We start from the raw sequence: 26,484 nt of genomic DNA, 5'->3' as shown, positions 1-26,484 counted from the left end.
TCTTCTCAAAAGTTGGGGGTCGTCTTATACACCCAGTCGTCTTCTATGCCGGAAAATACTATTCACCTCTCTGATCTTTTCTCTTTTCTGCTGGACGGCGGGATTGCTGGGTGAATGGGGGTAGGCGATAGCGACCCGTGGTTAAGCGGCCGAGGGCGAACGGGTGATGGAGGACAAACTCTCGTCAGCTCCTGGGGCGGCTACTGCAGCCACCGCCGTTGCTCTCTCTAGGACTGGCCATGCTGGCGCTTCCAATGCTGCCTGTCAGGTCCCCAACGAGAGGAGGGGCAGGCGGTCCCCAGAGGCGCGCTGCTCGACAGTAGGAAGGGAGCACCTTTGCTCCCGCCGAGGCACCGCCTGACCTGTGCCGACCAGAATTGCTTGCCCGGTCACAGAGTGCGGAACTGAGAGCAGCAGCGCACTAAGCGAGAGAGCTCAGAGGAAAGGTGGGGAAGGAGCAAAGCTGGGCCAATCACAGAGCAGGCGAAGCAGGGAAACATTACGGGGGAAAGGGGGTGGGGTTTAAAAGGCGAGGTGGGCGGGACATGGGTGTGGAGACGTTCCGTTAGAAACGGGCGCTTTCTGGATCGGAATGTGCAAACTGAGGGTGCCGCTACAGTCCTCGTGTTTCCCAGGGTTGCCCGTCATGCCAGAGGCATTCCCTGTAGCCCCAGATTCTTTAGCTCCCCACTTTCCTTAATTCGGGCAAATTTTGTGGTCCGTGGAGAAACATTAATACGCAAATGCCGTTTGTTTAACTGCGCAAAACTCGGGGGAAACCTTGGTATTTGGGAACGGAAAGGCTTAAGACTTTTCATTTCTGTTTTATGCACGGGCTGGGAGGGTCACGAAGTTTACCTCTTTTATTTTAGCAACATCGTGGCACTTATAAAAAAAGGGTACTAACGCTAAACGAGTTGTTAATATGCAGATTGTGTGCCAGGAAGTGAACTATTGGGTTATTAGCCCAAACCCTATAATTTAACAGGAAAAGTAGGGAGACGTCTTATACGCCGTCGTCTTATGCGCCGGAAAATATGGTAGTCATGCTGCCCACATGACCACGGAGACGTCCTCAGACAAGCACTGGCTCTTTGGCTTTGAAACGGAGATGAGCACCGGCCCCTAGAGTTGGAAACAACTAGCACGCATGTGTGGGGGAACCTTTACCTTTTACCTTTAGAAACCATCATTCAAAAACTTAAAATTAATATTTCCAGTGTTTCTATTTCTTGTCCTCAAAATCCCATTACTTCCAATTTTTTTTCTTTAAAAAGTGGTACATTTAAGCGATATCATTACCTAAAATGTGGAAATTTATACTGCAGTGAATATATTATAGTATTTTTCATGTATTACTATTAAAAAGCCCAAACCAGCTAAGAGTAATAAAAACTACATTATTATAGAAAGATACAGTTAATCTGTATTTTTCATCTTCTGTTTGGAAAATCTAGTAAGAGAAGATTCACGACAAACAGCTACATGAAAAAGAATTAAGTAGCCACCATCCATTCAGTTCTTTTACATTATATGTTTAGGACTTGGTTGAACATTAAAAAAAAGTCCTGAATTTCACCAACAAATTGGAAATTTGTAAAAACTGTTTTTGAAGACAGTAAAGAAAAAGTTCTCAAATCAATAACTTACAGTTCATATTTCATTTTAATCAATGGTTCTCTCAATAAAATTGGCAACCCTGGTTAAATTAAATTTTAATGAATCCTTAGTGAAGAGAAGTGACTCAATCTCTGCATGGTACAGTTATACGTGAATAGGTCTGTAAATCTGAATGCACACATAGTATTTGTGTGTAGTTGATTACACAGAATAATAAAATAGTGAATACTGAAGGACAGAACTTTCAACTCCCCATCAACATAATCTAGAAGATAATACCCAGTCATAAAAGAAACTGAAATTACTTGAGGAAATCCTAAGGAAATTTCTGAGCTACAAGAATTCTACAAGGAAGGTAATATAAGTTTCAAGGACACAAAGAGAAAAAAAATTGAAGTTGTCTACACCTGGAAATTGTTGAAGAGGTGACTGACTCACTGACTAAAAGAACATCCACACTTCTGCACCTACCATGCCCAATTTTCAGCGTCTTTGAATTTGTAAACAGATGCATACATAGTAAGCATGCATTTAAATTTTCAGTAAAATCCTTACTTAGCTTTGTTTCTTGTAGAAGTTATATCAACGTTTGTCCACATAGCGTGTTTCCCTGAAAATAAGACCCACCCAGAAAATAAGCCCTACCCCAAAAATAAGCCTGAAGGGTGAGCGTGGCTACCACAGGAGACGGCAAGCAGGTGGGGGCTGACAGTGTTTGGCAGAAGCCGCTACCCGTACAACACAGGTAAGTCGAAGTGCAGAGGCAGAGGCAGGCAATCAGGATGCGTTGTGTGGCCAACTGACTCACGGGAGGCTCATGCAGCAGCACCAGAAGGCGGAAGCAGAAGGACGGGGGGGCAGATGATCCCGACGCACTGCCCACTCCATTCCACCATCTGTTGGCTTGTTCATGGCTGCATCGTGTGGTGTATCGTCGCTTGTCTTTTCCCACTTGCCTTTGCCTGTGCCGCCACACGTGCCTCCTGTGAGCCAGACAGCCGCACAGGTTGTCTGTCTCCCCCCGTACCTCTGCTTCCGCCTGCTGCCCATGCCATCGCATGAGCCTCCCGCAAGCCAGACAGCCGAACAGTGCGTCTGGATCACCTGTTCCCTCCTGCCTCCGTGCTTGGGACTTACCTGTATTGTGCCAAGGGGGTGGCGGGCTGCGGCTGGACACCATTGGCCTGTGTAGCTCACCACCTCTTGTGCATCCGCCAGGGAGGTGGGGCGCCCGGCTGGGCTGATTACTCGGATACTGTGTTTCCCTGAAAATAAGCCCTAATGAGTCTTTTGGTGCAAAAATAATAATACTGGGTCTTATTTTCAGGAAAACATGGTAGTTATTAACCAAAAATGCAGTGTTACCTCAGCTTTTGCATTCAACATATATACACATTTAAGTGAAACTACATAATTTATATAGATTTATTTTTATACTTTGGACCTTTGAAAATTACATTTGATTCATTCCTTCTGTAGATTTTAAATCATCCTTTTTCCATCTGATTTATTCATTTTCAAACTAAGGGGCATTCCAAGTTAATACTTTGGATTCAGTCTGGTTAGTACTCAGATGGAGTCCTTAAAGATTGGATTGGAGATTACAGCAGAAATAAAAAAAAAGAAAACCCCATAAGGCAACAGCAAACCATTTCCTGCTGCTAAGTAAGTTATATGGCTGCATTCCTGAAGTCATCTGGACTTGTGCTCAGCTTGAAGAACTTTGCCTTTTTTAGATCAACGAATTGGCCATATGGATATCTCCCAACAGTTTTGGTTTGTAATATTTGCAAAGAAGTTATTCAAGTCCACGTTCCAAAGTTTTATACCCTTCACATTTAAAATACCAAAATAGATTAAACAGTTTTATGATCTATCTTTTTTAACTGGTATTTGACTAACAATTTAAATGGCTTTTGGATTCAAGTTCTTACGAACACATACATGCAAACATAACATGTAACTGTAAACCTTTACAAAGTATTACTTATAAAATTAAATTTCCTTCTCTGTCTCTCTCCCTTCTACACATAAAATTACATGCAACTGCAGTTAAATCTTTATACAGATTAAGATATTAATCTTAAATTTTTACTGATTAAAAGTTTCTGAGGCCTAGAAAAACAATATACAATGTCTATCTGTCTATAGCCATGGATACCATGTACATCTTCCAAGCATTCAGAAGAAAACTAAAGAAACTGGACATAGTTTTGCGGAATGAGTCCTCTCTTCCCATTTAGAGTTCCTTCTAACCAGCCAGGTTCTCGTGAAAGATGCACTGAACAACACAGAAAAAGAGAAGGGAAAAATTGTGTTATTCGTGCTAATTCATAATTTCTAAAACTTTTCTAGAATTGTTCAACCAACATTTCATATAAGCAAATTAAAATCAATCTTTTGAATCTCCATTTGCCAGGAACACTAATTAATCACAAAGGTATAGTGAGGGATAATGACATATGGTTAAAATTCCATAGGAGAGAATCATATAAGTCTTTGATGGCAAAAAATTAAGAGGAAGAAGTTAATCTTTTCCAACAAACAGTTTATTTTATTAAAAGGCATATGCTTTTATAATATTCAGCTCATTTTATCAGATGCACAGTGAACCTGAAGCAGATTCCCATAATAAACATGGAAGGAGACAGCGCCACAATCCCAGAGGTCTATTTGTTACCTGGTCTACACCAGGTAATCCCATCAACCCCATCACTAAACTAATACGTGTGCAAGATTAAAAGAATCTACACATATCTTCATCTTATGTGATACATTCCATCATCTGTAATGAACCTTCCAAATTTTATGTAGAACTGGACAAATTTTCTTCAAATAATTAATGAACAGAAGTTTCACGTCAGGGCTCCAAATGAGGCCAAAGTAGTATCAGAAACTGTTTTAGAAAAGCAGGATTAAGTCCATTCCTTAGCAAGAAACTGCTGAACTTGCATGTATCTAAAGTTTTTGGCAGTCTCAGAACATTTCAATAAACACAATGGGCTTTAAACACATTACAGTTATCAATTTGTAATCTGTTTTACATGCCATAACTTCAAACTTTTTGCTCATCAGGTTTTACCCCAATTTAAATCCTACGTCTGTCTATCCAGTTATTCTGATGAAGTGAGCTGCAACTCATGCAAGCTTATGCATTTTAATAAAATGTATTAGTCCAAACCAGAAATACCAGATTCCTTATAACTTTAAAACAACAGAAATATTCAGAATCAATAGTATTTTCTGACCTTATAGATCTAAATGGTAAGATAAAAATGAGCGTGCCTAATATAACATAATACTGTTGCAACACAAAATATTTTAGAATACTTTGATTTTGGAGCACTTACACTGTACTAGTTGAAAAATCTAATGATTGCAATTGGACATTTTTGCTTCTGAAGTATTCACTGCAATGTCTGAGAGAGATTTGGAGCATGACTCAATTTTTCCAGTTATATTTAAGATATTAAAGCTAAGTTATTAAAAGACTTGAAAAAGGCAACAGTTCAAGCACTTTAAATACCCAGCAAAAATGAATTATAAATGAAATGTCTCACAGGAATCTATTGAGCACTTTTTTCTTCCACTTTGCAAAGTGGAACAGATTCTCTTTTCAGAATAAACTATAACAAGAATAAGCTATAGTGGTATATAGTGGTAGCAGATTGACTTGTAGCTGCTTAAAGAAAAGTAACTGATTTGTCTTGGGGCTCTCTTTTTTGATGTCATTTTCAAATGCTAATACTGAATAAATAAAAATAATTTTCCTTTAGTATAATGACACATACATTATATCATATGGTTGCAAAATCATAACATGAATCTTTATATGGAATGTGTGTTAAAATAAATTTAAAATGCATCTGATGATGAGAGGTTTTGATTAAAACCAAAAAGACATAGAAATTGCACCAGTTCTGAATAGTGGCGTTATCTAAATTCTGCCATTTTATTTGTTTCTTTGAACCCAAGTCCTGCCCTCAATCTAATTCTCCTGAACAATAATAACAGCTAACCAGCTAAAACACAATGAAGATACTATCCTGATTCCGGTCAAGATTTTCCCCTAAAAAGTATGCTAAGGAAGGGAGAATAAATACAGAAGAGATTAAAAAGAGACTAATATATGAAGGAAAAAGTGGAGGGGAGAGAATTTTCCTTTATGGACGTGGTAGTTTATGTCAGTCACTAATTTAATGGTTATATTAAGTGGCTGTTATTGGCAGTATGTCAATTTGATGGATGCAGTGTCACCTGGATATTTTAAGTTATTGGTAGAGCAATAGAAAAGATGCAATATTCCCTTAATTCTTCATTTAAAGGCTTATTAAAGCATATGGAAGCTTAGCAATGCATATTAACTGGTTTTGTGCTACCTGAATGAATTCTAAGTACATGGGCAGAGAGGCATCAGGAAAAGATGCAGTCCTTTTCTCAAGGATTCTTGAAGGACAAACAGAAATGTTTTTACAGATTTGGTAAATATCACAGCTTAATTAACAATAAAATATTCTACTTTCTACACTTGAAATCATTAAAAACATATTCATTTCTGGAGACATTTTATTTTTATTCCTGCAACTAAGGATTTTTTTTGTCAGTAGAGGCAAAGATGTATCTTGGCTTCACTAGTATTCAGGCTATGTCTGAGTCCTCTTGTGGCCAAGATAAATAATCTAGCTAATCATCCTCCAAAACTGAGTGACAGAAACACTGCAGTTCTCCTATATGCAAATGACGCAGTGCTGTTATCTCAGACACAAAATGATCTACAGCAAGCTTTACATGCTTAGCTGCACATTATAGTGCATAAGCATTTAAACATCATTATGCAAAAAACTCATGATATCCTGTAATTTCCCCTCAGGAAAGCTATTGGAAGGACATTAAATTTACCTAGGTTAAACTCTTTGGATACTGTGATTTGACAGCTTGAACCTAAGATTTGCTAGTATGTACTAAGCACTAAAATTCTTGTTTGGTAACACATTTTTAAGAATTTACTGATAGTAAGTCATGCTATCAATAAATGCAGGGCACATGTGGATTATGTCTTCCAAAATGAAGACAAGTCTTGCATTATACAAGCAAAGCAATATTCATATCTAGTGTTCTAGTGCTGAAAAGTATTTTCAGCCAATGTGCAGGCCCAACTTTTGTTAAGAACCTAATTGGGACCATATGGCTTCTTCACTCTTTTAAAGGGTGCAATCTAAATTCTTTAACAAATTTCAAGTCCCAAAATGTGTTCCAAATGTGGCTTTGTTCATGAGGCTGGTGAGATCAACACTGAAACTTTATTTGGACACTTGTCCTCTCTTATTTTTTAAGTCGATTCTTTACTCATGAGCTTGCTACTTCTGACTTTAAGTGTTGACCTTGTTTAATCCTGGGGTAGAACACTCTGTGAGAAATTGAAGTGCTATGCTCTTTCGCTTAATGCAATCTTTTTTTAATAGAAGTTTTATTGATTTTTTAGTTTTACATCCAGGTATTTATGAAGCAAAATGGTGGTTGCGGAGTTAAAAGTAAACAGTAGTAAATAACAAAGTCATTTGTAGATAGGTCAAGTTACATCAGCAAGAATTCCCTCTCCAATTCCCTTAGTTATGATAGCATAGTCAAATTAATCAAATTAATACATTTCTAATTGTAACACAATCAGTTAAAACAATTTTCAATATATTTTCACATATACATATCCATGTCCTGTTTTTAAGTTTTACCCAATTGGAATAAGATATTCCGAACTAGGCTATAATATATAAAAGAAAACTTAATTTTTGGGTAGCCCGCATTTTCCCCATTTCATTATATAGTAGTTATCCTGTCTAAAATACATATATTGTTCATTTCAGTACATTCTTATGCTATACTAATTTATTCTATTTAACATCTTAATAGTTCACAATTATTGAAAAAATATCTTTTGTTGTCTCCTTCCGAATTCTGTAATATAAGTCAGTTCTAATAGCTAACTTTCCTTTCCTTTAAAGGTCTAAAAGTTAAGTATAAAGTCAATATGTATCTTTTAAAGATTCCCCTTAGCCCATTAAGAAATTTTTTTAGCTCTATCATTACAACAAATATATTCTATTTACCATCTTAGTAGTTCACTAATTTTTAAAGTAGTATCTTTTACTATATCATTGCAAATTCTATAATATAATTCAAAGTTATGTTCTGATAGCTAATCTATTTCATTATATAGTAATTATCATGTCTGAAATACATACATGTTCTATTTGACATCCTTACAATTCATCTATGGTTAACAAAGTATGTTTTATTGTTTGTAGCTAATTTTCATTCCCTTAAAAATCTAGATCCTAAATATAGACTCAGCTTATATCTTTTAACAGTTCTCCTTGGCCCATTGAGAGAAAAATTTAAGCTTTATTATTGCAAGTCCCAACACTTACAACAGAAAAAGAAGAAAAGTTCATTTATTTATTTTTCCCCCTTAAATCTAATTCTAGCTTTCTTCTTGTGCCAGGCAGGCTTCCATATCATTGCCCTTAGCTTCTCAAATGTGTCTCCCTTTCATCCTACGTACGTTGTTTGAATCCAGGGAGACCATCCAGTTATCAATTTTTCATAGAGAGTGACCCCTTTGTAGTCATTAAATTTTCGTTCCAGTAAATCCAATCTCCATGTTTGGCGTAGTGCAGTTGTCATTAATTCAATCTGGTCTTCTTCTTTCAAATCCATCTGGCTTAGGTAAGAGGTCATGTCTGGTGTTGTAGTTATTGTTTGATTGGTTGAAGTCTTGGTGTACTGTATTTGAAGGCCTTTGGCATCCTCCATCTTAGTATTGCTTTCTTCAGCTTCTGTTGCTTGTTGGATTGTAGGTTTTATAGTTGAAATCAATGTTTTGGCATCAAGGCTCTCTGTAGATTGTACTTGTTCTACTTTAAAGTCCCCTGTTTTGTTGTTAAACTCCTCATCCTCTGTTCATTTTTGGATTGTCAGTTCATCAATTGAAGTAAGAGTCTCATTTGGTGAGTTTGTGCTGTCAGATTTGTCTTTAAATCTGGCTTTCATTTCTGCAGTCATTGCCAAAATTGTATCAAGTATGAGTTTATAGTCAAGTGGTGGAATATACTCTTCTATTTCTTTAGTATTTTAGAGAGAGGCCTTTAGTGGAGGCTATTTTAATAAAAGTCAATAAATGTCCACCTCCACTATTCCAAAAAGTTGTTTTCAGTGCCAGGTGTTCCCAATTTTTATCTTTAAAGATAATATCAAGGACAAATCTGTTAGAGCCAAATCTGAGTTTAAAAAAAAGGTTTACTTACTATACTAGGTTTCGCCACAAGATGTCCTTAATAGCATGTACAATCCTTTTGCAGACTAATATAAGTCTTTTATCCAATTAATTCATTTTTAGTAGTAAATAGGGTAGTAGATCCCCGTAAAAATAAGCAATAAAAACTTTTTAGTGGCTCAAAAATTTCAGAGGTACAAATAAGGTTGCTTAGTTATTTACCTTAGTCATTTGATTTCTTTTGAGGCTTTAAGGCTGTAAATCCCCAAGTAAGCAGTTGCCGATCTTTCAAGAAGGGGGAAAAAGATTTTCAAGAAAATCCCACAGGAAAGTAATTAGGCAAGTAAGAAGAGTAAGGTCTCACCCAAATCCTCCAGATTGCTTCGTTGTGCTTGGTAGTAATTTTGGCTTTCGGCAGGGAACGAATTAGTGATCGGCCATGTTAATGGCCGATGTCTTCTTCTTTGGGCCAGAGGAGTAACTCCGGATCAAACGGAGGGCTGCTGTCCTTCCGCGATTGTAGAGAAAGCCTCCTCATGGTGGTCACCCCTCCAGGGTGACTTTTAACCCTTTGCTGGGTCCTCTGAGGGAGAAAGACCGGATGGCAGGGGGGAGAGCTTCACCTGGCACATCCGCCAGCGCCGCATGTGCAAACTGGAAGCCCGCTTAATGCAATCTTGAAGATGGTATATGAGCACTTAGGGACAGCTTTTAAACAACATGTCCAGGATTAGAAAGCCCAATCAGACCTCACTGCCATACCCAAAGATGTGTTCTTAGTCATTCAACTTTTTTCAAGATGCCAAATCACATGATCCAAATTCAAAGAGTTGAACTTAGGCAAAGTTAACGTTCTCCCAACAGCTATTCCTGGGGGAAATTGCAGGGTATCCCATCTGAACAAAGATTTTGCCCCTATGGTGAAGGAACTCCTGACTCCTGTTTTGCTGTAATGCTTCCATTATAAAGATGCCCAACTGCAGATACTAACTCCAGATTACCAGATCGTTCTTATATATAACCCTTACTATCCAATTAATATGATTTTCTTGCTACAACTGTGGGTACATTTTTTTTTACTTTGCCAAAATCTGTTATGTTTTTGTCCACACTTACTGTTTTGGAAACTGTGTTTTTTGTTTGTTTTTGGCTGACCAATGACTGTAATAAAGTTTATTTGTTTACTTCACTCATTAAGACTTTAATATCTATAACTTCACAGATAGAAATAAAACTGCGGACTCCTATGAGCAACAGCTGTCTAGAACACAGGACATTAAGGACTTGGTTTTAAAAGTATTTCTCATCTCGAAAAGGATGCAGTAGTCCTTTAAAAATACTTTAAAAGCCAATGTGTTTTATCTTGCCCTTCCGGTTTGATTCCTTTCATGGTATGAAGAAAATGTCCGCAGATCCAGACCATGTAAGAGAAACTACAGCATGTTCTTCTTGGTTTTCCCTTCACAATATAAAAAAAGCCATTCTATTGAAATTCCACACAATTTATACTGAATGAGAATTACTGAAAAGATCTTTCCCATAACTGATTCAATTCTGTTTAGGGGAAAAGTAACTTAGAATAACATATATGTAGATACAATGATTTGTATCTACAGATTTGTGAAGGAGAAAGAATAAGCCTTGTAATTCTGCTATTTTAATTAATCATTGTGCACTCACATATTTTTCTGCCCAGAGTCTTTATTCAGAACCTTCTGGAGGTGATATTTTGGTAAGAAAAATCACATGTAGATATACAAAGTGTCATCCCACGTTCATCTCATTTGCTCGAGTACTGAAGCAACATGAAATCCAAGTATGGGCTATAGGCATGCACAGCTAAATGAAGAACACCAGTTAAAAAATGTGATTTGGGTGACAGTAAAGTCCCTGGTCAGCGTAAGAGGATAGGTGTTCATATTACACAAGAACAGAAGAAAGAGCAGCATACCTAAGACAGAGTGATTGTTTGAATTGATGTTGTGGTATCAATCAAAAAATACAGAAACAAAATGTTGCTGTTATAAAGTGTCCTTTTATGCCCACAGAAGCATGTTTGTCTTATCACCTAAAACACAATAGTTTTTATCCATTTAGAGAAATGCTTTGATTATATTGCGTTTCTGTGATACTGGTAAGCAAACCCAGATATTGTCAGAAAAAAGCAAGCCCATCAGCATAAAAGGCAACAGGCACCCCTAACAAATGAAACACTTTTTCAAGATTAGATGACAAAGAAGTCTTCAAGATGGAAAGATATATCAAAGATGCAACCTTCAAAGAGGATTTACCACTGATATCTTTAACTGGATGTAAAGAACCATGATATCTCTGTAAAACTGAAAATAAGCAGACCAATTTGAAGCAAAGCTGTCCAATCCTCTCACAATTGAGACAAGAAAGGTGACCTTATCGAAGCCAAAGAGTGAATGGTTTGAATAATATATTCAGCAGAAAAAAGCAAATACTCATTGTTGGGGCTGATAAAGTGATAAGATTAGCATATATTATACTGTCCCTTGAAAAACAGAATGTCTTGAGAAATGTTACATGTGCTGCAAAATACTGTTAAGGAGAGGTAAAGGCTTTGAGATTTAAGGGAAAATCAGAACTGGAAAACAGTATGCATTAGTAGGTAAAAATAGGCATGACATGGATCCAGGCTATCTCTTCAGTGTGATTGGGTGTGACTCTCGCTTCAGTGAAAGAATCCCACTCTGAATCCTGTCTGCCAAAGAACTTTTGTTTGGAGGGGTCCAGGAGAAGAGCCTTTTCCGCTGTGGTCCCTGCCCTCTGGAATATTCTCCTGCTGGGAGTTGAGATTGCCTCCACACTTTTGGCCTTCCAGAGCAGCCTTACAACCTGGCTCTGCCTATTGACCTGGGGCTCTGACACAGGCGCTCTGGTACCAGGATTGGCTGACAGGGTACAGAAAAGATCCCCGTTTCCCCTCTCCCCCCGTCATCTGTCCTCTTGGTTTTTAGCTTATTATTTAATCTTAATTTTTGTACTTTTTTTTTTACATTTTTATCACTTTGTGTCAGGCCCCCAAAGAAATGTATTTTAACCCTATGCCTATTTTCCCTTTTTCTGTAGCCTTTCTATGTGGCCTACCTTTCTGTTGGGAAGGGGGAGCTTTTGGAATTGCTTTGCACTGTCTGCAAGATGCCCCTTCCCCCCCCACCCAGGGGATGGAATGTCTCTCCCTTATCTAAGGGACGGTTTGCGCTTGGAGCCAGGAGAAATCGAAAGTGCGAAAGACCTTGAAGAGCCCGCTGAAAAGACCAGTTACCAAAACATGATGCCACCTGTGGATTGGATGGGATTCAAATGAACACTGAGACTCTGGGGGGAGGAGTATTGAATGTTCCTTTTAATATATTGCTTCGCGGGTTTTTCTCTCAGATTCTGCCCTGATTCCCTACTGCAACTAGCCCCTCATAAATGTTCCTTTTGAGACAATGCCTGTTTCAAGAGTTCTGCTTTCTTGGGAGGCTTAGCTGAGGTGGGTCCTTACACTTCGTAAGCCACCCAGAGTCAGTGCAACAGTGAGATGTGTGGTATATAAATTTAATAAATAATAAATAAGTAGGCAAGTTTTCAAAATTGTCTCAAAACATAGGAAAGAAGCCATTTCCTACTTTTGGCTTTCCAAGGTGGTGAGCAAGATAAGGCTGCAGTGATACAATCTTATCTCTTTCTTAAGTAATTGCCAGACAAAAACCAAGCCATGTGGACAAGGGATAAATTAAACCACTGTACTAAAAGAAAGCCTGATGCCACAAGCATGTGCTAAATCTTACCAGACTGACTCTCAAAAGGCTCAAAAGTCTGGAAATCTATGAAGCACACAAGCTTTATTTTTATTCAACGATGTAGTTCTGGTAATAGAGGGAAACATAACATAGCTTATCCTATGCTATTAAGGTCTTGCATAAAAACTTCAAGTGACATTTGGAAAGTCTCTTTGCTTCTGAATCTCATTTGTGACAGTCATCTATTCCTGAAGGCATAGCTGAAGTAGCTTGAATCCAAAGGCTGAAGGATTTTGGTATAATTTTAATGATGTGGAAACATTCACAAGGATGCAAACTCCCATTTTCCAATCGGAGAATTTAAATTGAGCCTTAAATGCATTTTCCTTTCTTCTTTTGAGGAAGAGACACAAGGTCTGACATGCCTGAAAGCATTGTTAAATTCCTGCTTTGTGAACCACATGTTTCAACAACAATTTTGTACATACCGGTAGATTTGACTACAGGAGTTTCAACTCATATGCCAAGAAACCACACCTTTAAACTAAACTTGCTTTTAAGAGAAGTCTTTGAAGCAATTAAATACACATTTAATTCCTCTTTTATTACTTTTGATTCAGACGCAATCTGTCTATAAGGTAATTTTTGACAAGACACAACTATAACATCCCAGTTTTCTTAATGGTAAACAGACTAAGAACAAAAGAGAACAGAAGAAGGAATAATAATAATAGAAAAATTTTTTTAATCTACTGTAAGCAAAAATAATACAGTCTGTGGCAAAATGACTAAATGAACCCTTATTTCAAGCACGGGGTGGATGTATTTCTGTTTTATATATGCTTGTTTTTTTCTCTGCTCCCTTTTCTCTGTTCATGCAGAAAAAACAGATCATTTGCAAGTTTTTTTAATCCACCTTAACTTGTTTTAAAAAATGTAAATACTTTGCCAAGTCTTAAGATGATGAAAAAATTAAGTTCATGAAAAACTTTTCTTATTTCTATTTTTGAGGTAAAAGAATAATTGCCCAGTAGGAAGTCAGGGACCACATTTGGAGCTACAAAGAGAAAATGACTCAAAACAATTTCCTAGGTGATAAATGATAGTAGATATTTTTTAAAATGGCCAATGTTACAGAGCATCTGAGACTACCATAAGAAAAACAAAATTAGCCTCATGTTTCCATCATTTCCCTAGCCAAAACCATCATATCATCATGGGACTTCATCTAGCTCAGCACACAGCAACCCATGAACTCAGTAAGGAATGGGAAAATCTATTACCTCAGAATAGGCACCCACTTGGAGCACAAAGCGATTTTGAGCTAATACTTTGGGCACTGACATAATGTAACAGATATTAGGAGAGTATGGTTAGTCACAAAATATTCTTTACCAGAAAGCACAACTGATAAGTTCCCAGACAGTTTTCTTCCCTTCATGCTTACTACTACCCTGCCTTTTTTCTCATTAGAAAGTTATCAATGTGCTATATCTTGCATTCAGGAATTTACTTTTTTTTAAAAAAGAGGCATGCAAACAGTTGATGTGTAATTCACTACTGTTTCTGCTGCTATCCACCAGTTAACAACTGCCAAAAAGGGAGAAGTCTACAGATATAGAAGTGTTAGCTTTCTCGTGTATTTGAGCCAACTGCTTTCTTTTCTGGCAGAGGACAAGTATAAAGAAGGCCTGTAGCTTCTTTGAAAAAATGTACCAAAATATACAATTGCCCCGTCACAGAAGCACCTTCTTCAGTTGCAAATGCTGCCTTTAAGACAATGGTTGAACATCAGAATTAAAGGAAGACTTGCTGCTTGTGGTTAGTAGATCAATTCATCCTGGATGTTTGTCTTCTCTTGTGAAATGTTTTGCACACTTTTCTTCTTGCAACCCCCAAAATAAAAATCTTCTATGACAAAATAAAAGTAGAACTACCACATGGTACATTCTTATTGCTTCTGGGATAAATGCTAAGTCAGCTCAGAAACATAAGCTGATTTAGATGAAATGCTATTTTATTTTGATTTGATTTATTGATTTAAAAGATTTCTACAGTTGCCAATCTCTCTCTCTCTCTCTCTCATACATGCACACAAACACACACATGTATAAAAATAAACAAGATAAACAAGTTATAGTAAACCTTGTAAAACAACCAACAAATCACAAGCGTAACACATTCAGATGGGGGACACCAGTTATTTCACACCTTACAGGATATCAACATCCTGGATCCACTGTCTAAAGGGCCATCTAGGTTTTCAAGGCCTTCCTAATGACTAACAAGGTCAAAACTAGTCAATCTCACGGGTAACACTGTTCCACAGTATAGGTGCCATAATGAAGGAGGCATGCCATGTGGGTTCCATCAGATTATATTGTTTCAACAAGGAAACCTGGATCGTGTCTCCTCTGTTAGCATGTGAGACATGGCAAGAAATAACTGGAGACAGTCCCATAAATGTTATTGAAATGATGGTTAAACCAACTAACCATATCTTGGAATTCCAAAACTCTTGATACTGAAACTAGACAAAAAAACAACTACACACACACACACCCTAATAGACTTTCCTGTATTTGTAAAGGGAAACCAAATCTTTGCTCTAACAAAGCTACAGCAGCTATACAAATTATATTACTTTAGATTGACCTAAAGCTCTTTTATATTACTATCATTAACCCACTCCTATGGAGATTCTCAGTGCCTATTTTAGCACTCAAAGAGGGCTAATGATTAGATGCCTATAAAGAATATATATCCTTCCACTCTCCACCATTCATTCAGCCAGAACTGAAGAAGCTTCTTGGATGAGAAGTGAAAAATCATCAAGGAAAAACAAAAAAAGTTCATTTGACTTTTGGAAAAGCACCTTTGGGACAATCTACTCCTTTTTGCTTAATATTGTGCAATAATCAATATATTCCCTTTCATGGTACCGGGAAACCACTTTATAGTTAATACCTGCTTTCTTGTTTTGAGTAGTATTAACCAAAGGAAAACAATTATTTTGAAAAGTGGTCAGAGTTGAAAAGAGTATCCTGTTTTGGTTCCATACTCAAATTCAATATCTTTCTTTTATTCTGTAAGAGTGGGGTTTGAGGGGCATAACTCAATGTTGTATGTATAAAAGGAATCCTAAGTGAGCATGTATTTATCACAACAAGAGGTAACTTGGAATTAGTAGGAAATATTACAACTGTAAGATTGTCAATGAGCAAATGTAGAAGTGACTTTGGAAACTGGGAAGAGAGTAATTAACCATTAAGGGAAAAGAAATAGCAACTCAGCTCTGAAAACGTGGAAAGTATGAGAAAGAAACTACAAATAATTCCTAGGTTTATTTAATTTCAAATAAATAAAGTCCTTGATTTAATTCAAAATAATATGGCTTTCTATTTTCTATTACTATCTTACAATATAATGAGCATTCCTGAAATCCAGGAATTCTGTTTCTTGACCTCATCCCCATCAAAGGGCCAACAGAGATTTTCTTTGATCTGGTTTCTAACATTCAACTTGACTACATTTGTACTGTGAATTTCTCCATTATAGTCTATGTAATATGAGCTCAATAGCAGTGAGCTCAAATTTTCCCAAACCTAGTTCTTACTCAGTTCTGACATATTATTTAAAGTGTAAGAAGTAGTCCTTTTTATTGAATGAATATTGATCTTTTTAATGTGCTATTATATATTCAAATATGTAGTTCATTTCTACCAAGTTTCACTAAGCCTTCCCCAAACTACTATCCTACAAATATGTTGATTCAGAAGCTCTCAGAATTTCCATTTTATTGTGGCTATTGATTGGAAATCTAGGGATCAAGAGGGCTAGATTAGGAATATCTACGGTAGGTTGAAAGGAAATGTAAATAGAAAAACTGTATCTTTACACTGTATTTCTACAGTGTAGCCCAGAGTAAGAGGTAAAACCATGGCTAATATGGATCTCCAATTAAATTCTTTGTATCTCTCAAGTTCTACTTTGATCCATACGTCAGTTCCATAAAAAATTGCTTGTGTTCCATTAAATGTTCAAATAAGATTAAACCCAAACTATACACAGATTGTCTTAATGCGATTTTTTTTCAGCTTCATCAGACATTGGCTCAGGAAAACATATGCTTACAATGGATGCTGCATGTATTGCTCTAGACCAGACATGTCAAATACAAGGCCCGGGGGCCGGATCCGGCCCGCGAAGTGGTTTCATGTGGCCCGCGAAGCCATCCTGGAAACAGTGAGGGAACGGCCCCCACTGCCTTGGCCTTGGCCCAGAGACCCTCCTTCTGCCACAGAACCTCAGATCTGTCCCACTCCTGCCCAGGCCCTCATAGGCACCCTTGATGCCAATGTTGTAGAGCTGGCCACGCCCACCCAGGCCATACGCACTCTAGCCACACCCACCCAGTAGGCCACGCCCACCCAGGCCACGCCCACCCGGCCCTTTGAGGGCAACCGCAGTGCTGATGCGGCCCTCAATGAAATTGAGTTTGACACCCCTGCTCTAGACACCATTTAGGGAGACTATATGATATTACATGTCAGCTTTCTAAAAGATATGCTTATTTGTAGGATTATAAAAGTGATAACTACTTACCATCTTCAAAAACTGCCCCAGTTTGAAAAGACAGTTCAGAACTATGCTCTGCTTCACATGGATATACTGCCCTGGCTTTTCTATTGACAATATTGAAAAAAAGGTTGCACAATTATTTACAGGTCCTCAATTTTATATGACAATAAAAGGAAATATTGATTCTAGTCATACAAGAAAAGTCTCAATGTCTCTGTGTAGGTGTGTCTTTATCAACAAAAACAATAATCAGCAGTTAATGCAGAAGATACAAGATCAGAGCAAGAAGAAATCTATGGTACAAGGACTTCATCTACCTATGAATGTGTTTCTTGCTCTGCTGAAATTAGCAGTGCATTTTCTGTCATTTTCCAATAGTCATGTTTGCTTCAAGTGCCATTTGAATCATGGAACGCTACTGTCTCAATTGATGGTAGTGATAATTTTTTTATTCAGGAGAGGATTAATGTTTTGGGAGGCTTCACTCATGGTATGCACCATTTTCACCATTATTGATCCATTTTTCATTCATGGATTTGCCCATAATTAGCTTTCCCTGAAGCAAATTACAAAGTAAGCAGGAGGCTGTTTACTGAAGATCACTAAAATTATTTTTTACATTTTAGTTGGCATAGTTGTTTGGGGCATTTTTTTATACCATTGGTAGCTAAAAAACAAAATGGTACTAAAGACTGATTAAGATATACTCACTGCAGCACTTGACACATTAAATAAAAATAGTATTTTGGCTGTTAAACATGAAGAAACTGAAAACCTTTGTAATCATTTTGTCTTAAAATTATAACTGTCATATTTATAAGAATATGAAAAAAATAATCCTAGTACTTGCAAAAAGAAAGTTTAAATACCGTATTTTCCGGCGTATAAGACGACTTTTTAACCCATGAAAATCATCTCCAAAGTTGGGGGGTCGTCTTATATGCCCAGTCATCTTATATGCCGGAAAATAGTACATAAATCAATCGAGCGCCCCCGTTCTTGCAAAGCAACTTCAAGCCTCCTTAGTCCAGTCCCCACTCCAACGTGACTCTCCCTTCCCACCCCCAAGAGCCTCTCAGCCCCTTCCCCTCCCCCTTGCAAACGCCAGACAGCTCTTGCGCCTGTCAGCCAGTTACGAATACATCTGGTGGTAATTCTGTCTAACCTACATTTTTCTTTCTTATCAAGCAGTAATTTGTGATCTACTTTATCAAATGCCTTACTGAAGTCCAAGTAAATTATATCCACAGCATTCCTCTGATCTACTAATTTTGTCACTTGGTCAAAGAATGCAATAAGATTTGTCTGGCATGATCTGTTTTTGACAAACCCATGTTGGCTTTTAGTAATGACTTTGTTTGCCTCTAGGTGCTCCAAAATCTTCCCGGGTATTGAGGTCAGGCTGATAGGCCTGTAATTTCCTGGATCCATTTTTTTCCCTTTTTTTGAAGATGGGAACTACATCAGCTCTTTTCCAGTCCTCTGGTAGTTCCCCAGTGCTCCAGGATCTTTGAAAAATATAGTTCAGTGGTTCTGAGATCACATCTGCCAGTTCCTTGAGAACCTTGGGGTATAATCCATCTGGTCCTGGTGATTTGAACTCGTCTAGCCTGGACAGGTACTCACCATTTTCTTGCCTATCTTAACCTGTGTTTCTATTCTGTTTTTTATGGCACTATTTTTGATAGGTTGGTCTGGTTTTTTCCCTTTGTGTAAAGAAAGATGCAAAAAACGAGTTAAATAGTTCTGCTTTCTCCCTGTTGCTTGTCACCTTCTTGCCACTTTCACCCACTAACGGACCAATCATTTTCTTCACTTTTTTCTTGTTTTTTACATTTTGAAAGAAGCTTTCTTTCTTTCAACATGACTGATCAGAGAGCTTTTCAGTGGATTGGCTGGGAAATTACAAGTGAATTATAGTGTTAAATATATTACTGTATCCTGAGAGACAGAGGAAATTTCATTTAATGTGACCAGAATTGAACTTTGTCCTTAATGTCTATGCCTTTCTCCCCCCAGTTTGAATATTCTGTTTTGTATCATGAACATATTATGACAGTAAACAATTTAACTGTAAAAGACCAATTATGTCTATGCTAATTATTATAATCCTGTTTCTGTTATGTAATAAGAGATACATTACAATGAAAATAAATTAATATTCCAATATTACCTTCCAACTGGTCTGTCAGTTTCTGTAGTAGAAGATGGAAATAAAAATGATAGGTTTGTTGTGACTGGACTTTGTGCTGTAGTTGACTTTAGATTTATCCAGGAAACCATTGATGAATGAACCTCACTGGATCTGAAATAATTTTATGAGAATAATCAATGATTTTAATCCAATCCCAAGTTAGTTCTGAGATCTATAAAATCAATGAAATTATTGACTTCAGTCATTATAATATGTCTTCTTAAACATACATCAAACATCTTTTAGCTTTGGTTTCTCTTTTGCTTTAGGAAAAAATCAACCTTGTTAGGCTACTGACAAAAGTATACTTCCAGATATATATGAGAAGTTCAGGGAGAAGTCAAGATGGCAAGTTGTGCACTCAGCTTTTTATTTTATTTAATTATTTTTATTCTTTATTTTTATTTTAATTCTTATGAAATGTACACAGTTAACAATAAGACAGAGAAAAACCTTTTTAGAAAAAAAGAATCGTGAATTATTTTTTTGTGAAGTCTGCTCTCAAATATTTATTAGAAAAAATACCCCTACCCTTTTAACATAGAAGATTGAGATTTAGCAATAAAAAGGAGATTAAGTTTCTGTATTTGGCTTATGAAATGGTAATTCATGAAAGATAAATATTACAGTAAGATAAATATTGAACAGCAATATGGTAGTTTGTATGAAAAAATAGTAATTAAGGATGAATGTAGAAAACTATTAAAGAAGAAAGATTATTTGCTGGTCATTTTTCTTTGACAAGGAGAAATTATTTTAAGTATAATTCCATTTCTAGAAGGACAAGTTGGAAATTTGACAATTAGACATCTTAACTGATATTCAGGAACTAAATACTAGAAAAGAAAGTTTACTGGATATTATTTGACTTGTTGCCAAGGTAACCCTGCTAAATAGAATTCCTTTATCTCAAGAATCAGTGAGCAAGGAAAGTAGAAAACAAAGGCCAAGGAAAGAATTTACATCAACTTTTGGGCAAGTCCATTTTGTTCCATAGAACAGCATAACCTTTCTTTGTTTACAAGAAATATACAATTCCACAATTCTATTAAAACTTAATAAAGGAACAAAGATGTAAATGTTTCTTGCATGTAAAGTTATTTTTCATTGAATGGGAGCATATACTGTTAAATAAAAACAGAAACAGGAAGATAATAAATTTTCTTGAAAGATTTTAATCAATAATACTTGGGTAATAATTGGATTATATATATTTTAAGGGATATGGCTATTTTGATTCCAAGACGAAATGAAGACAGATAAGGTTCATTATATACAAGAATAAAAATATTCACATATCTACGGCATAATCAGTCTACACTGCAATAGCATGTTGTTGATAACTTCTAGGTATATTAACATAATGATATTTCATGGCTGTTTCTTAATATTTTAAGCATAGGGATGGCTGGACAGATTACAGACAGACAGCAGGCCAGAAAAACAGACACCAACTAGCACAAAAATAGTATACAACTAAATCTGCAGCCAATCCAATAAGCACTTTCTTACCCATAAAACATGATAAAACATTATAAGACCAAGAAATAATAAAAACAAGTCTAAAATTAACATAACGTTGATGTATATTATTATTGAGTAAAGGGTTGTACATTCCTAGAAACAGCAGGGTCACAGTCTGGGAATTTGACTTGATTTCAGTTGTCACTGGATTCAGCTGGGCACCTCTGCAAATTCTTTTTGATCTAGTAGCTCAACATTGCTAATGCTTAATCATGCTAACATCCTTTTTTGATTACTGTGATAGACCCCACAAGGGACTATGCTTAAAAAGTATATGAAAGTTATAATTAGTGTAAAATGTGAAAAAGGTTGCGATCTAATAACAATCCTAGGATGACTATATAGATCTGCATCAGTGACTAAAATTTTAGGAGCTGGTATTGATCTTTAAAGTGCTACCAGGTTTACAGCATGCCAAATGAAAGAACTCCCTCTCCTTTTAGAAGCCTGAACCATGTTAAATTTTCCAAAAACTGCCCTGTTGAATGTGCCCCTTCTGCAAGACCATCATTTGTCCACCATGTTGTAGACAGACCAATTCTGTTCTTTCAAGATAGGGCATGGATGCTCTGCATGTAAAGACTCTGTAAACACGTATCTCTTCTATCAAAGGTAAAGGTAAAGGTTACCCCGCACATGCGTGCTAGTCATTTCCAACTCTAGGGGCCGGTGCTCATCTCTGTTTCAAAGCCGAAGAGCCAACGCTTGTCCGAGGACATCTCCGTGGTCATGTGGCCAGCATGACTAGACGCCAAAGGCGCACAGAACGCTGTTACCTTCCCACTGTAGTGGTCCCTATTTTTCTACTTGCATTTTTACGTGCTTTCGAACTGCTAGGTTGGCAGAAGCTGGGACGAGTAACAGGCGCTCACTCTGTTATGCGGCACTCAGGATTTGACCTGCCAAACTGCTGACCTTCTGATCGACAAGCTCAGCGTCCTAACCCACTGAGCCACCGCATCCCTTTTTTCTATCAAATGTAGATTTCTACAAATTTTATATCTATTATTTTTTTCAAACTATTTTGTTTTTATTGATATACATTTTTAATAAACTTAATATATTCCTCAAACTTCATCAACACTGAGCTGAGTTACAGAAACCTTCAACTCTGTGGTAATGACTCTCTAAAGAATATTATGTATTGTATGCTAGCTCACTTGTAGCACCTTTGCAGGCTTTGTAGTACACAGATCCCCTTCCCATTCAAGTGCAGGAAACTTGAATTAAGCCACACTGGTACTGATCATTGGTGTTTTTAAACTCTTTATTTTTTTCTAATATTATTTGATATTTGGTGTCATTAATTTGGTGCATTAACTTATACTTACAAATTTTAATCATAATTTCTTCCCATTTTATCATGTTGAAATTTAAACATTAACAATATACTGAAATTTGAATTAATATTATTGAAGTCCAAAATATTTAGCATACTGAGTACCATATTTGTTGAATAATATACTGAGTATTATTGAATAAAATATTTACATGTTTTAATTAAGATCTCATGGCTCAGTTTAGAAGATCATATAGGAGCCGTGGCCAGGGGGGCTTTTGCCCAGGTTCGCCTGGGGCGCCAGTTATGGCCCTATCTAGACCGAGATGCCCTACGCACAGTCACCCATGCACTCGTGACCTCCCGGCTAGACTACTGCAATGCTCTCTACATGGGGCTGCCCCTGAGGACCACTCAGAGGCTTCAGCTGGTGCAGAATGCAGCCGCGTGAGTTGTGATAGGAGTCTCCCGATACTCCCATGTAACACCTCTTCTCCGCGAGCTACATTGGCTTCCAGTTGCCCTCTGGGTGAGATTCAAGGTGCTGGTGATGACCTATAAAGCCCTAAATGGCATGGGCCCGGATTATCTGAGGGAGCACCTGCTGCCAGCGTCAATTTCCCATCGTCCTGTGCGCTCCCACAGGGAGGGCCTCCTCAGGGTACCGCTGGTCAAGGATTGCTGACGGGCGATCCCCAGGGGGAGGGCATTCTCTGTGGGCGCACCTGCCCTATGGAATCAACTGCCAATGGAACTCCAGACTGCCCCCAACCTTCGTTCATTTTGCCAGGACCTAAAAACCTGGCTCTTTGAGCTATCTGGTCTGGACTGAGGGGTTTTAATGTTTTTAAACTGCGATTTTAATATTTTGGGGCTAGACTTAATTTTATTTTATTTTAATTTTATATTGTATTGTTTTAAAATTTTGCTTTGTAAACCGCCCTGAGTCCTTTGGGAGTAGGGCGGTATATAAACCGAATAAATAAATAAATAAATAATGTACTGTATTAAATATATGCATTTCACTTCTGTCTTATTTGAATGACATAAACACGTGTCAACTGAAATCTGTATATGATATGAGAGAAAAAGTTATATAGGAAATTTGTCAAGTATGAATTACACTGATTATAGACATGGCAGAAGGAGGAGAATGCTTTTAGAAGGCCTAAAGGCATAATCAGATGAGATCTTTATCATAATTGTAATGTAAAATTTTAATAAACAACCAGCTTAGGCAGGCTTTCTTCTGGATGTTCTGAATGGCAGTAAAAGGTTCACTCCTTTTAAAAGTGAATTGTACTTTTCATGTAAATCTTAACCCAGAATAGAATCTTACTCTGGGCTGCACTATGAAAAAGTCTGTGCAACTGCACAGCCTTCAATATTCCACTGGTTGTCACTGTGATTCCCATTTTTCTTTTTCAAATGATTGCACACACAAGTAAATTTTTAGACTGAATATTACTGGGTGTGGGAAGAAAAAAAACATTGCTCTGCAGGAAATGCTTTTCTTCCTAAAAGTTTCATATTAATCACAAAAACGCATTGTGCTTCTCTGTATTTTGTACAATATGAACACCATGACAAAATTCCTAAATGCAAATTATTTATAATCAAAATGTTAATGGGAAAAAAATTCCTGTGAAAACCTATGGATTAATTAGGGATCAGGTTGAAATATTGAAAGGAATATAAATCCTGAGGATTACATGGATATGTCCATATTGCTTTCTTGGCAACAATATGGAAGTGATTACTTTAACCTTCTTTTTTTGAGGGGGGGAGAACTTTACAGTATAGTTCATAACTCTGATCTATTCTACATGAATTTAACAGGAATAATCCTGTTTAGTTTTTCCAAAACCAGCAAGTCCATCTAGCTGCTGTCTCCTGCTGTGATAATTAGGAATAAAACACTCATGGTATTAAATATCTTGCTGAATAACAGAAGGATTGGACTGAGCAGACGCACAGAACACTTATTTTTTCTGTGGTCTGCTAAAGAGAGGAGGAATTATGAAGTAAACATCTAACTTTAAGGGACTCCCCTCTATGCAAGAAAGATACACTACAATCCTCTAAAATAGCCCAATGTAATTTCAGCTGCTGTTACTACCTATATGTTTAAAATGTATGTAACAAGTCCCTTTTTTAAACTGAATTAAATGTTTTAAAAGAATTTGCAATATCATTTTTAATAGTTAAATCCAAAGAAATAAGCTAAACTCTGTTGTATTAGAAGATCCACTTGAAAAGGCGCTAGCAAAATTGCTTTCCACATTTCTGGTACTTACAAAAACTTTTAAGACAACAAGAAATCTGTACTTTACAGGTTTTTCTATATACCATATAAGTTTTCAAACAAAAAATATGTTACTTACGGATTGCCACTGTCAGTTATAAGATTATTTTTCTCTGTGTCTTGAGGGCTGGTAGGAGCAGCAGTTGTGGGAGACTGAGAAGACAGGGAATCCGTGCTATCTGAGCGTGTGCATTCTTTGGCAGGGCTAAGGTGGTCACCTGAAAAATAATTTTTTTATCTGCTTTCATTTTGTAAAATGTAGCATAGTTATATTTGCTCTGAAATCTGACTTCTGTGAAAAATGCTTTAAGTGTTCCAGCCATTTGCACTACATGAACTTACAAGTCATTCAAGACTTGCATACAGGCAGCCCTGGACATATGACTACAGTTGAGCCAAAATTTCCGTTGCTAAGCAGGACAGTTGTTAAATAATATTTGCCTCATTTTATGACCTTTCTTGCCACAATTGATAATAGAATCACTGCAGCTATCAAGTTAGTAATCTGATTGTTAACTGAATCTGGCTTCTCCATTGACTTTGCTTGTCAGAGGGTCATAAAAAGTGATCATATGACACCAGGACACAGCAATCATCATAAATACATGCCAGTTGCTAAGCATCCTAATTTTGATCATATGACAATGAGGATGCTGCAATGGTTGTAAGTGTGAAAAATAGTCATAAGTCACTATTTTCAGTACTGTTATAACTTTGGTCACAAAACGAATGGCTGTAAGTTGATGGCTGCATTTAAAGAATGAATGGAACTGCTGCACACTGGAAGTGCAAAATAATTTCAGGCTTAACAACTTGCATTTACTTGATTATTTTCCTCTTGACAATTATGAGTAGAATGTACAAACTGGCTGCATTAAATTAATTCAAGTTGAAACAATGTTCGGATATACCAATGGGTAATCAAAACATCAATTCTGTAACAAAAACTTTTCAGATACCTTGCAAAAGTCTTCTTGGCAATTTTTAAGGAAATCATTCATGTAACATTTAAAAGAAAGCACACAGCATTTCAAAATTTTATCTGAAGCTTATCTTTCTAATGTTTTTATTTAGATAAATGTAATAACAAAGCATACATAACTCAATGAGATATATAAACTGAAACGTATTAAAATGCATATGCAGAGCTTCGGGAACTAGAAGCTTATCATCTTTTCTGGATGGGATGGTACCACCCCAGACAAACCCAGTACACAACTTCAGGATTCTCCTAGACTTGTAACTCCTGCTGAAAGAGCAAATGGCATTCGTGGCTAAGAAAGCCTTTGCACAGCTTCGTGTGGTATGGGAACTGAATCCTCTTCTGGATTGTTGAGTCCCGCCTCAGTCATTCATGCATTTGTCATCTCCTGCTTGGATTATTGCAAAATGTTCTACAAGAGGTTATGCTTGAATAGTATTTGGAAGCTACAATCAGTCCATAATGCAACAGTGTGGACAGTTTTGTTATGCTGTTATGCAAATTGCACTGGTTATCTGCTTCTGGGTCCAATTCAAGGTATTATTATCTTTAAAGCCCTTTATGGCATTGGATATCTGCAGAACCATCTTTTCCAATAGGAATGGCCTACCCCACTTAGGCTGACAGAAACGGCTATTGTGGATCCCATCAGCCAAGGAATTTCAGTTGGTGGGATCCAGGAGAAGAGTATTTTCAGCCTTGGATCCTGCTTTTCGAACAGGAGGTAAGATCCAACCCCTCTCTTTTAGCTTTCAGGAAAGGCCTTAAAATCTGGCTCAGCAGTTGGCATGGGATTCTGAAGGAGAAGCTGTTTGCTGGTGGTTGATACACTAACAAAAAATGCACCCCACCTTTCCCCCCAAATTCTTGTTTTTTGGTTTGCTTTAATTTTTGTAATTTTAATCCATTTTTATATTTATAATATTTGAACGTTTGTTTTATCTCAATGTAAGCCTCTTAAGAGTTGCCTCAAC

The 26,484-nt window shown here is 37.0% G+C and overlaps 1 protein-coding gene across 1 annotated transcript in view; it reads right to left on the bottom strand.

The window, feature by feature from the left end:
- Positions 1-2,493: 2,493 nt before the first annotated feature.
- The window catches only part of ARHGAP10 (Rho GTPase activating protein 10), a 116,195-nt gene continuing 92,204 nt past the window's right edge, over positions 2,494-26,484 (bottom strand). Inside the window, exons 20-23 of the mRNA XM_083367776.1 lie at positions 24,608-24,746; positions 19,400-19,531; positions 17,251-17,330; positions 2,494-3,901 (exon numbers count right to left, since the gene is read on the bottom strand). Coding sequence (XP_083223902.1) covers positions 3,813-3,901; positions 17,251-17,330; positions 19,400-19,531; positions 24,608-24,746 — 440 coding nt within the window. The 3' untranslated portion in view covers positions 2,494-3,812. The remainder of the gene's footprint in view (positions 3,902-17,250; positions 17,331-19,399; positions 19,532-24,607; positions 24,747-26,484) is intronic.

Source organism: Vipera ursinii (assembly GCF_947247035.1).
Source record: "Vipera ursinii genome assembly, chromosome: 7".
NCBI classification, from domain to species: domain Eukaryota; kingdom Metazoa; phylum Chordata; class Lepidosauria; order Squamata; family Viperidae; genus Vipera; species Vipera ursinii.
The sequence above is the reverse complement of the archived record's forward strand: the minus strand, read 5'-3'. Positions and strand labels throughout refer to the sequence as shown.